Here is a 13,602-nt window from a genome sequence, read left to right on the forward strand (position 1 = left end):
TCTATGTCAGAAACCTTTGCCTTTCCTCTGACCTTCTATAACAGCGAATATAACATCTGAATTGCTCATTTGGTACCTGTGATGTATTCACCTAGAGCGGGGGTGGGGATCCTAACACCTGGAAAATCATTTGTCTGGGCCTGCCAAGGCAACTCAGGCAGGACTCAAAATTTAATAACTCTAGGGGCTTTTCTTTCGTAGCAGCATAAATTGATATCAAGTGAATTATAGTACTAGAATAATGTTATAAATATCAATATGGCCCTTGGCAGAATAAAGGTTTCCCACCCCTGACCTAGAATCTTCTTTTTATGTGCTAATCTTGTCATCCCTCATATAATCTCCTTGAATTCAGCACGATTCTCTCACTTCACGATCTCTCCCTAATAAAAAATAAACAAACACATGAGGCCATTTATGAGTAAAACTCTCAGTAAATATACATGATTTGGGTCATATCCTTTGCAACCCAACCCAGCCTATCATTAGTCCCAGTCCATACATCTACCATCTTCAATCATTGCACTTAGACTATTTTGTTCTACTTATTTGCATTATAAATGTCCTAAAGGTAGGGACTGTGTCTTCTTCATCTAAGATATGGTAGTGAATTCTAGTTAAATATTTGCCAAATGACAGAATAAGTAATAGATGAAGTTGGTAAAAAGCATGTTAAGAGGAGGATGCGATGAGTGTGGAATAAAATATTCAGGAGATATTTACTGCAGAATGAGGGACTTATATTAAATTTTAAAGAAGGTGGGACACAGGCAATGGGAGAAAGAGATAGCAAACTGTAGTTGTCTTATACATTTTACAGTGAATATATTTAATCTCAATAAATTTTTTTCAACAGCACTTTTCACTGTTGATGAAAGGGCATTTTTGAGAAAAATAAAATCCTCTTATTCTTTGTTCATAAACACACTCCCACCAAATCTGTGGCCATCTGTCCTAAAGGCCAGAAAGAGAGTGGCCAGCAGGATTCTGATCCCCGAATTTTCATGGAGAGCTGGCGAGACTGAACTTCCTGTTCTCACCATCTGGAAGAAGAAAGGGCTGGAGGAGCCTCACAGATCACAGGGGCTGGTAGACCTGGTCGCAGCGACCCTGCATGGCTGAGAGGATCTGCTGCCCACCTTGTGGTGCTACAACTCCATCACCCTTTCCTGCTTCAGCCCTGAGCGTCCGGCTCAAAGCCTTTGGGAAGGTCAAAGATGCTTCTGCCCCTCCCCCCCCTGCCTTTTGATAACCAACATTAACTTCTGTAACAATTATCTCCTCCTGCATTCTTTTTTCACCCACGCAGAGCAGTTGCCAGTGCTCTTCTTTACCTGAGAATACTGGCTTTATTTTCCCCCCCATTTGACATGAAGGATTTCGATCATTTTGATATTTATCTCACCTTTTCCTGCTGGACATGACTAAGAATAAAACTTCTACCTTTGTTGTCAGTGGAAGATTACGCTTCAGTGGAGAAAAAATCTGATTGATTGGTGGATTCATTCATTCATTCATGCATTCATTCATTCCAAAGCTTGGTGAGCACCTGCTATATATAATGCTTTGTTAGGCACTGGGAAAAGAGGCCCTGCCTTCCTGGATTTATAATTATGTTGCTTCTTGTACTTCCTCACACCGCACCCCCAGTTTTCAATGTGTTTTACTCCTCAGTCCCTAGGAAGAAGTGAGCATACTGACTAGAACAAAGTCAATAACTCTTTACTAGAGTGATAAAAATGCAGCACTAATAATACTGAACGGCCAGCCCACTTTATTAAGACAAAAAAAAGGCATGTGAGGAGCTGGATTGACTCCTCACATGCCTTTTTTTCTTACTGTTATAGGCATTTTGGTGTCATTGAGGAGTGTGTCCTCAGGAGTGAGTGGGAAGGGCCCGAGTGAGACATAGGCAACATCTGTGGGAATTAAAAAAAAAAATAACAGGCACAAAAATGAGACTAGAGGAGTTGACATTAGAACAAGGTAAAACATTTCACATGCTTTTTCTGTCACTCTGGAATTTAAATATGTTAGATCCATGCTGAGCTCATTTTTATTTTAAGATCACATAAATGTGTTCTTGAGCAAAATATAATACTATTCCTCCCAACTATTCTTCCTTTCTAGGACCCAAGTGTGGTGTTCTCTTAGATATGTTTCAATTACATGGTTCTGCCTAAGTAGTAGATCTAGTTAATTTTTCTTTTGGTGACTATATAAAGGGTGCATAGACAGAGGTTTATCCTGAATTTGTTTGTTGGAAAGTATCGGTAATTATTGCCTCTAAGTTGTAGGATAATAGCCAATTTGGTTTTATTTTTGTACTTTTCTAGATTTTTCAAGTTTTATACAATAAGTTTAATTTATTTTATAAGGTTAGACATACAAGCTAGTTTTGAGAAAGTACATTATAAATGTTGTCAACTTCAATTAAGGATTGCTTTTCAAATAGCATGCTTTCCTGATGATTTGAATTAAGGTTCAGACGCAGAGGGAATAAGATCTAAGCTTAACTGTTGAAAACACAGGGGTTTTACCAGGCTTTCCTAATATCTCTTCTGTGGCTAATTCATCTTTTCTGTTAGCAAAATAGAGATGAAGTGGTAAAAAGGATCATGGTGACAATAGGGGGAATGCATTTAAATTCACCTATATTAAGTAAACATGAAAGTTAGAGGAAAAGTGTACTTTAAAACTGCTTACTTATCTTTTCATTACAGAGTAATCTTCTAATACGTTTTAATGGAAGAAAATTCAAACAATCCTCCCCAAATGGTTATGTTTGACTGCGGAGCTTCTCATAAGCATATTGGCTTTTCCTGGTCCTGGGCAACTTGTCCCTGATAGCAAAGATGGTTGGGGGTCTGATGTTTTATAGTCCCTTGTGCTTAAACTGTGCCCTTAACATCAAAGATAATTGATGACTGGATCTACAACTGAAATATTCTTGCTAAAATCTCAGACTTTCAAACCTATAAATGCAGAGAGGCAGTAAGTTTATCCAATAAAGTAACTTGTGGCTATAGTAATGGGATAGCAAGAGCATTCTGGATAATGCAGTTGCAGTATATCTCTATTCTGAACATAATCATTGTGTGCATTGTGGGAAGATTCACAGTGCCATGGAGTGGCAATGCAGAATATATTCTAAGGTCAGGTCCAAGGCCATGGTTATAGAGTTGTCTGCATGTAATGTAAGCTTTATTTAGAAAGAAATAGCAGTAGTGATATCTTTTGAAGCTTACTATAAGATGTATTACTATTAGCTACTGGGTCTCAAAGGATTGTGTCTGTTTGTATAATATGGTCATGGCTGACCAATATATTAGATTCAATTTTCTGTGGCTCATGATGATGAAAGACCAAAGGGAATGGCTAGGTGCCCTATTGTTGTAGATTGGCCATATTTCTGCCACATTCAGTTCTGCCAAAGTGCTAATGGGGTAATGTACAAACTATACCAATCAGCTGGCTCAGGCTCTAACCAATCAGAATGGATGTCAGTTGTAAGCATGGATGACTATATTGGTGCGCATAGGCTAAATTAAACTCAGACTTTATAGTGGAACTTGGAATTAGCTATTCTTGTTTGCTTTTGCTGGCATTATGCTATGTGTTTAATAGTTTTTATGGAGGTAATACTTAGTAAACTCTCATAATATCATTGTAGCATTTGTAAATTTAGATACATTTCTTTCTTTTTTATTTTATAAATCTCTGTTCATAGTAAGTTCTGCTTCCTCCTGTCATAACCTTGGCGTCCTTGTTTTACCTTGTTGTAAAAAAGGAAATAACCAAGAAGAGTAGTTAATAAAATGCTGGCTATTGCACTAGCTACAAGTCAACAGCCTACTTTGTGCAGGTGTGATTCTGCCACTACACTGGCAATCTAGACCGTCACAGAGGATCTACAATTTGGCAAGCCAGGCTGCCGGGTTCTTCATTATTTTAATGTCATTTGAAATTGGCAGATTGATGGACTAGTCAGGTGAGAAAATTTTCTGTTTTTCTTCTTTGAAAGGTTGGAAGTAAAAGAGTTGCTTCCATTCTTCCTTTCTTTTTTTTTTTTTCCTTCCTTTTAAACAACAACTTGGTAACCACAGGTAATTTTAAATGTTTGTCTCTTCCTTCTTTCTCCCTAGCAATGCTGGCAGGTACAGGAATAGATGGAATGATTCTATTGATTTTTTTCTAATTCTGTCTTGAATAATTGTTTCCTATAATTTAATTTTTTTTTTTATCAAGCCTTGCTACATTCTGTTGGATTTTTTTCTTAGAAGTGACCTCTGCTTTCTCTTTGGAAAATGTAGGAGTAAGTATTATTCTATATTTAAATCAGAGGAGCCAATATCTTTGTGTCTTATGAACAATAGTACTAATATTTTCCTAAGTCACCTTCTTTCTCTGGCAATAACTTTTAAAAATTCATAAAAAAAAGTATAGCAAGAGAGACATATGGAGGTATATTATATATTATAAATATATGAAGACTTTGCTCAGTTCTGAAGCAGTTGATAGAGTAATATAAATAGCTCCTTCCCTGGAGATGTTTACACTCTCACAGGAAAACAGGGTAAAGCAAGGAAATGCTAAGTAATAATGCAAGCGGCAAATCGAACACATAATCAAAGCACGGGAAGTTACTGCAGATGAAGACATCTTGAGGAGGTGGGACTGCATTGGGAGCTTACAAGGAGAGCAGGATTTGGAGAGATGGAATGGGGAAGGCAGGTTCTTCCAGCCAAGATACAGGGCCTGGGGTCAGAGTCTGGGAGGAGGAGAGTGTGGTCTGTGTGCCCGGGGAAGGGCATAGTGGCAGTGGTGGGATCATGGGAAATGAAAGGCAAAGTTGGACAGGTCAGGTGCAGATGGGCCTTGAGTAGTTAGTTTGGACTCTGCCTCACTGTAGGTCCTGGCAGCTAACAGAGGTCTCACTCAAACTCTGAGCAAAATTTAATAAAGAGATTACTTACTAAATATTGGGATGAGTCTAAGAGCAACCACAAGTGAGAGTGCAGAACCCTGGGGCTGGTAACAGTGGGTGCTACAACACTCCAGCCAAGAGGGGTGAGAGGATGGAGCAGTTACCACAAACTAGAGACAGAGAAGGCTGTGGCAAGGGCTGCCTGACAGGAACTGAGCTGAAGCTGAAGGAAGCCAGTAGCACTCAAAGACTATGCAAGTCGGGATGAGGGAAGTTGTCATATTTGCTCACCTCATTCCATCCCCCCCCCCTCTCCTGGTATTCTGCTCCCCATTTGCTGGCCAGCAGTCAGAGGGCATGAAATGCCAGGGACTCAGTCCCTGCCCAGACTTCTGCACAGGGTGGGTGAGGAAGCGTGGGGAGGGGGATTTAGAAGGGCAAAAGTAAAGATGTGGGAATCTTTTTAAAGCCATTGAACAGGACTCAATGTAGGAAAAGAAATATTTCAGACATATTAGTCCTCAGCAGTTATAAAAGTTAAGGTGGGAAAGAGGTTAGAGCCAGCAATAGCTGTTAGGGAGATCAGATTTGACATTTTTCACAGTGTAAATCAGTAAGGTCCTGGACCAGATGGTTGCAAAGGGAATAGAAATAAATGAACAAATGTGAAAAGCGTTATAGAGAATTGTCAGGAATCCATACAGCCTCTCTTTGTAGTATTATTGTCTTCATACTTAGACTTCTGTTATAAAATAGATGTAATTTGTGAGGTTATAATTAGCAATGACATCTCTCTTCTTTAATCATTTTATCTAATATACTTTTCCTTTTTTTACATTTTGATTTTCTTATTTGATATTCTGTTCTCGTTGAGGATTTAGCTCAGTGCTTCAGTAATTTAGTTTGAGAAACACTAACACTTAACAGAATACCAAACAAGAATCCCAAATTCAGATTTCTTGTTGATTGTATTAAGTATTTTACTGATGTAACTAATAATTTATCATGAATTCTAAAAACCATACTATTTTAATTGTTCTATACCTTATAAGTAAAAATACACATTAGATACTTATCACATACTTTTATCTGATAATAGTGCAAACATAGTAGGTGTACTGGTTAATGAGGATGAACTATTAACTAGTTAATAGTGCTCTTTTTTGGCACAAAATTTGACATTTTAAAGCGTAAAAATATCTATGATATTAACATCATCAGAAAATTGGACATATAAAGTTTTGAAGCTTGTCAATACAACAAAATAGCATACATATCAAATCACATATATATCAACATATGTGTAACTCCATCTATTGAAAAAAATCCACATCATTAACCAGCACAACTAGTATATCTTAGTCTATAAGTTCTAACCACTTGCCTTTTATACATTCATTTATGTGTAGCACAATAGAAGTATAGATTGTCTGTCATGTCAGACTAGCCTACACAGACTTCAAGATACAATAGCTGAGTCACTCCTTTATGTTAGCTTTCAAAAGTCAAGAGCATGCAGCACTCTATTTTGGGCACTTACCTCTCAGGGAAGTTACTCTGTTTTATTCTCTGCAGAAAGAGAAAAGTAATTTTACCAAGAGATAATGTCAACTGAAGAGCTAAAGTCTATTTTCATCCCTTTTTTCCCCTTCACTTCAGCCCTCACGTACATTGTTATTTTGCAAGAATAAAATTCGTGTTGGCCTTGTCAGGTATTTCCAAGCATATCTTCCACCAACCCTTCTGCCATGGAAACCAAGTCAGAAAAGGGTGGGGGCTGGAGGTGTTGGAGCTCTCTGGGCAGCGTTCCCAGCATACAGTGTTCAGACTCACCTGCTGAAGAAGATCCAGGGGCTCCTGGGAGTTGCTGAAATTTTTCCCAATGTCAGAGAGGCAGAAAACCTCCTGCTGGCAGGTGCTGACCCAGTCCTGGTCTTCCCCTGTGTCGGGGATGCGACCCAGAAAGATCCGATAGGCTTCCCACGCTGCTTCCTGGCACACTGCAATGCAGCGCCATTAGGAATAGAAGAACCCCTCCTCCCCACCCAAGCACAGCTTGTAACATGGAAAACTTTTTCATGGCTTACATTGACACACTAACTTATAGCCCAGAGAAATGAATTCATTTAACAACTATTGAGTGAGCACCAATTTGTGCTATGGAGAAAAATAAAAGATGGGAGATAGGGTATTTGAAGATAGAGAATTTGTGTGTGTGTGTGTGTGTGTGTGTGTGTGTGTGTGTGTGTAAGGCTGCAATTTAAAATAGGGTGATTGAAGAAAGCCTCCTTATAAAGGTGACTGGGCAGTTTGGGAAAAGGCTCCAAGGCCAGAGAAAGCTGTGAGCATGGAAAGAACAGCAAGGAGGTTAGTGTGGCCAGAGCAAGGTTGAGCGTAACAGAGGATGAAGACAGAAAGATGTGGAGAGGGGAACACAGATAGTGGAGGGGCTTGTAGACAGTAGTCTTTAAACTGGGTATAGGAGGCCCGGAGCAGCCAGGCCCAGAGCAGCCAGGCCTGTAGCAGCAGCAGTTAGGCCAGGTCTGAAGCATCCAGGCCCAGAGTAGCAGCAGCCGGGCGCAGAGCAGACAGGCCTAGAGCAGCAGCAGCCAGGCCTGGAGCAGCCAGGCCAGACCAGCAGCAGTTAGGCCCAGAGTATCCAGGCCCAGAGCAACCAGGCTCAGAGTAGCAGCATCCAGGCCCGGAGCAGCCAGGCCCAAAGCAGCCAGGCCCGGAGCAGCAGCCAGGCCTGGAGCAACCAGGCCCATAAACTGGGCATACGTACAGGCTATATTTGAAGGTTTTCCAAGGGATGAAAGGGCACACAAACAGTTTAAATAGAATTAGTTTCTAGTCTCAATTTTCCCATCATGCTTTCCTAATAATGGTCTACCTAAGAGCACACCTTTTCTTCTTCATTTTCCCTTTGATCACCATCTCCCCCCATTCATTCATCCCTAATCTTATTTGGGCCCAGTGCCCCTAGGCTACCAAACGTAGGGATGATTTGAAACACACCATAGCTTTGAGGTTAAGAAAGCAGGTGAAGTTAGTCAGGGTGGATTTTTACAATTAGGGTGATTTATGCTTCTTTGCTTTTAACACATTAGGAGTCCTAATGGAGTCAGCATCTGATAGATCATTAAAAATAGCAATGACAGCTCATGATGTGTCTGTTAGCATATAATGCCAAGGGAACTTAAAGAGTCAGGATATTACTGGAACATAACTTCCTCTATTCCCATCACCTTACTTATGTAACAAGTTTTCTCAGCATTTAAGTGAAATTAGGTAAAAGAAATAAATGGCCCTAACTGGTTTGACTCAGTGCAGAGAGCGTTGGCCTGCAGACTGAAGGTTCCCAGGTTCAATTCCCGTCAAGGGCGTGTACCTTGGTTGCAGGCACATCCCCAGTAGGGGGTGTGCAGGAGGCAGTTGGTCTATGTTTCTCTCTCATCAGTGTTTCTGGGTCTTTACCCTTCTCCCTTCCTCTCTGTAAAAAAATCAATAAATATATATATATATATATATATTTAAAAAAGATATACAGTTGATGCTAAACCCAGTCTTATTGAAGCAATGCATGATATGAATAGTAAGTAATAGCATGTGAACTAATAGAAGAACACCTCCAAAGCAGCCCAGTCTATCCAGAGTTTGAAGCTAATGCAGCTTAAGCTCAAGTCCTTCACTTAAATTGGCCTCTTCCAGGGCCTTGTTTCTAATTTTGTATCTATAAACATTAGTGCCCACAAACCCATATCTGGTCTTCCATCTATCTGTTGATAATGGCTTGCTTAAAATTTTTGTTGAAATTTGTATCTACTAATTAATAGTTATATATTATATTAAAAGTAATTATACAATAAATGCTACCAAATCTAGAAGAAATTTCTTTGAACACATAAAGTAACAGGAGAGAATAAAATATTTCAATTTATGCATATGTTTTTTGTTATTGAGACATATTTCAGAGCAATCAATAACAGATTTTCAGGCTTATAATACATTCCAGTGAGATAAAACTCTGCAGTGGGAATGGAAGTGAGGGTGTGTTGAGAAAAAGGAGCCTGCAATGTCTCCTACTGTTAAGAAGAGTTCCTTCATGTATTTGTTGAGAGTATTTATGGAAAGTATTGAGTGGCTGTGGTAGATTCCAATGGATACATATGAATGCTCTAATTCTTATTTTGTTTTCAATATCAATGTGTACAATTCACCAAAAGTTACACATATCCAATCCTTTACATTTAAGATAAAAACTTTAGAAGTCAACTGAAAAGCATGCAAAAATGTGCATAAAATTAAAATGTTATTATAGGAGACTAAGTGAAAAAATTGATATCTTCTGTTATAAGCAATGTTGAGTTTTCCACATTTGGGAAAGGGCAGGAGTAACCTGGAGACCAATATAATAATCACTCACTGAGGAATCCATGTTTGTGAACATGAGCTCTCTCATGTTCACAGGCAAGGATCAGAGAGTTTTAACACCTTTTTGGATACCAATCATCGTGAAGTCTTTTGATCTTCACCTCCAGTCAAGTGTCTATGTGCCATGCAAGAAGGAACCAATATTTGTTCAAACTTAAGAGTTGCGGGTCCAGTCCAAGCAAACCAGCTTCCTTGCTATCCTCCTTCACCTACATACTTTACATTCTCTTGGGGGATGCTACTTTGTCCTTCCATCTTTCCCCAATAAGACCAGTTAGTTTAGTTAAAAAACCTATCTAAGTGCCAGATATACAACAATACACAAAATAAACTAGCCCTGCCTTTGAGAGCTTAGTGTGACTTTCACTAACAATATCAATGAGTGAAATATAATGTGACATTCCTTCTGTTTACCAGTTTAACACACTCTTGCCTGTGTTGCTTTTGGGGGTGGAGGTGTTATGTGTCATTGAGGTGGAAAAGGGGGCAAAGCTAGGAAGATACAGGCACCAAAAACATGTCTTAAACTGTACTAAAATAAAAGAAAGACACTCTGCCCTAGCTGGCTTGGCTCAGTGAATAGAGCATCGATCTGCAGACTGAAGGGTCCTGGGTTCAATTCTGGTCAAGGACATATGCCTGGGTTGCAGGCTTGATCCCCAGTAGGGGGCATGCAAGAGGCAGCCGATCAAATGATTCTCATCATTGATGTTTCTAACTCTCCCTTCCTCTCTGAAGTCAATCAATAAATATATATATTTTTAAAAAGGGAACAAGGGATGTTATTAAAATGCAGAATCTGAAAATAGGTCTGGAGTGGGATCTGGGAATCTGAATGTCTAGCAAGTTACCGGATTGGTGATGGTGAGGCTGCTGGTCTATGGACAACATTGGAGTAGCAAGAACTAGAATTCCTTCCATTTTTAACTTTTTCTAAGTCACACATTAATGTGAAAGAAAGACCTAGCTTTTGATATTGGGGTTGGGAGAAAGAGAGAGAGAAGGAGAGACATAGAACAATAGAGGAAGGGAAAGAGAGAGAGAGAGACATGGGCAAATGGTTTGAAGGGAGGCAGTCACAGAAGAGGGAGTTTACCTGGGTGGGAGCACACCCCTCCACCCTCACCCTCCTCAGGACACTAGCAGAAACAAACTTGCCTCTGTCAAAGCTTCGTGATGAGCATGTTTATGATTCTACCACGTGTAAGGTTTGAGGCACAGAAAACTGACCACCAAGATATGTTAAACTAAAGTTTATTCCTCAGTAATGAGCGGGACTCACTACGGAGGTAGAAAAATCAGAATTGAAGGAGTAGGGAGAGGAAAAAGACCCAGCCGGGCTGTCTCCATGGATGGCGATGGAGAGAAGCAATACGTGGCTGGTCTGGGGGTCTTTTTAAGGGGAGGAACAGGAAAGGGTTGGACCCAGGGTGGAACAGGAAGGGGTGGGCTCCAGGGCACTTTGGCACGTGCTGATTGGTGGTTCAATGTCTTGGGGATGTCTCTGTGACAGATGCCAGTAATGTCATAACTCCGCCCACCAGTTGAGGGGAGGGAGACTCTCACATCACGAACATTTTCACTTGTGTTGCTTTCTTTAACTACTGGGGGGGGGGGGGGGAAAATAGCTCAATATTCCATTTGACTTGAGGATAGTAGGAGCTTTCTCTCCTAAGTTTGAAAGATGTCAGATAATTTTGTAAAAGCAGCTATGAGAACAAGTGGGTTACTCTGTCAAAGAAACACTGCTTTGTAGCTGGATCTTATTTCTAGTTTATGAACTGAATTGGTTAGGCTTAAGAAACCTATGCTGATGAATAGTAAAATTTCATATCACCCAGGGGCAGCCATAAAGATAATGGACTGTCATTGCCATGGGAAGACAAACAGTTTGGTTTGATTCATTTAGGGAGGCAAGAATGAAAGGGGCAGACCTAGTAAAAATAAAGAGCTAATAATAACATTCAGAGCTCAAAATTTGGTTGCAGCAATAAATAGTCTTTTCTATAAATACTTGTGATGAGTCCTTTTTGTGAATGTCATAAAGAATTAGAAGTGTCATGAAATAGTTAGCAGTAGTGGTGTTCTTATTCAATGTGATGCATATACTATATGTTTATACTTGAACAAATAAAATGGAATTTACCTACTATATCATTATCAAATCAAAGTGTAGGCACATTCAAAATGAATAATTTACACATGCCACTTGTTTCTTTGCCTCCTGTGTTCATCAACAACATTTAGTGAGAACGAGCTATGTGGAGGCGCTGTGCTAGGATCTCAGAATATTCGTCTGGTGCACTTGATTTTCTATGCTTAGAGTCCTCCTTCTGACTATGATCCAGGCAGTACTTGCTGTTTCTCTGTGGGTGTGGCTCCTGTCAGAAAGCAAATATCTCTTTATTTCTACATAAAAGGAGACATATGAGAAGCAAAAGGCCTGATATTTTTGATACTGTTAGTTAATTGTGCCTCCAAATCCCAACGAGAACTCCCCAGGTTAGTTGAAACTTGCACCTCCTACAGATGTAAATACTCAAGAACATTTTGGGATATTAGTACCATGAAATGCTTCCCAGTGGTCATGATGTGCAACCCGTCACAGGCTAGAAGTGAACTAGCTTGCTTTAGTCCATGGGCTTGAAATAGATCAGGGTGACTGTGCTTTCTGGAACGGAAGCAAACATCTGGTGTGATCAAGGTGGAAACCAGTAAGCTGCCTCCGTTTTCACATGTAAGAAGAACTGAGTTTAGGCTTCAGCTGGACAAGATACTTTGCATTATTTGGAGCTACCTGGGGAATTAAACAGCAGCTACTAAAGATCTCCCCCCCCCCTTTTTTTTTCAAGAAAAAGCCATGCACCAATAAGGGTTTAATCTCCATTTACAGAGAACTCATACATCTCAACAAAAGGAAGATAAACTACCCAATCAAAAAATGGGCAACGGACCTAAATAGATATTTTTCGAAAGAGGACATAAGGAAGGTCAAGAGAAATATGAAAACATGCTCAAAATCACTAATCATCTGAGAGATGCAAATCAAAACGATAATGGGGTACCATCTCACAGCTGTCAGAATGGCTATCATCAACAAAAAAACAAATGATAAGTGCTGGCAAGGATGCGGAGAAAAAGGAACTCTCTTGCACTGCTGGTGGGAATGCAGACTGGTATAGCCACTGTGGGGAATTGTATGGAATTTCCTTAAAAAAAAAAAACCCACAAAACTAAAAATGGAACTCCCATTTGACCCAGCAATCTCGCTTCTAGGAATATATCCCAAGAAACTAGCAACACCAATCAGAAAGGATATATGCACCCCTGTGTTCATAGCAGCACAATTTACCATAGCTAAGATTTGGAAGCAACCTAAGTGCCCATCAGTAGATGAGTGGATTAGAAAAATATGGTACATCTATACAATGGAATACTATGCTGCTATAAAAAAGAAAGGAACTCCTACCATTTGGAACAACATGGATGGAGCTGGAGAGCATTATGCTAAGTGAGATAAGTCACTCAGAGAGACATAAATATCACTCACTTGTGGATTATAATGAACAACATAAATGGATGATCAAAAACACATCCAGAGACAGAGCAACATCGATCAGATGCTCAAACATCAGAGGGAAGGTAGGGGAGGGTCGGGGTAAGAGGGATAGATCAGCCAAGAGACTTGTATGCATGCATTATAAGCACAGCCAATGGACACAGACACCGGTGGAGTGAGAGCGAGGGCAGGGTTATGGGGGAGTGGGGACAATGGGAGATAACCACACATTTGTAATACCTTAATCAAATAAAAAAAGAAAAGAAAGAAAAAGCCATGGAAAATGTCCCAAGTGAATGACTAGGGCAGCCATAGTTCAATTATACCACAGCCATACTGATGGCTGTGGTATAATTGAACTCCATAATGACGCCCAGGGACACAGTAAGAATTCTGTGATGCTGTTTTGGGGTAAACACTGCACTGGAACTCCTCTGGAAATCACAGTAATTATGTTGTGAACCCATTAACAACCCTGCATTGTACCTTGGTAACCCCTGTTAACTTGTGGCTCCTCTGCATTTGGACGTGCCTCCAGGTTTCCAAGCCTCAGAGGTTTTTGCTGAATCAGCAGTAAACCCTTTAACCTTATCCAGGGGGGAGAGAGTATCTGGATTGTAATGTTGCTTTTGAAAAATGAAATCTTAAGTCATAAATCAACTTGCTCAGGTTCCTGACATTG

At 40.0% G+C, this 13,602-nt stretch overlaps 1 protein-coding gene across 1 annotated transcript in view; it reads right to left on the reverse strand.

Annotated features, from left to right (window-relative positions):
* Nucleotides 1–13,602, reverse strand: part of IMPG1 (interphotoreceptor matrix proteoglycan 1) — a gene marked incomplete at both ends in the record, with an annotated part of 49,939 nt that overhangs the window by 13,074 nt on the left and 23,263 nt on the right. The window contains 1 exon segment of the mRNA XM_084890483.1: nucleotides 6,761–6,927. Within this exon segment, the coding sequence (XP_084746609.1) occupies nucleotides 6,761–6,927 (167 nt within the window).

The sequence above is a fragment of the Pipistrellus hanaki genome, assembly GCF_964339955.1.
Source record: "Pipistrellus hanaki genome assembly, chromosome: 7".
In the NCBI taxonomy this organism is placed as follows: domain Eukaryota; kingdom Metazoa; phylum Chordata; class Mammalia; order Chiroptera; family Vespertilionidae; genus Pipistrellus; species Pipistrellus hanaki.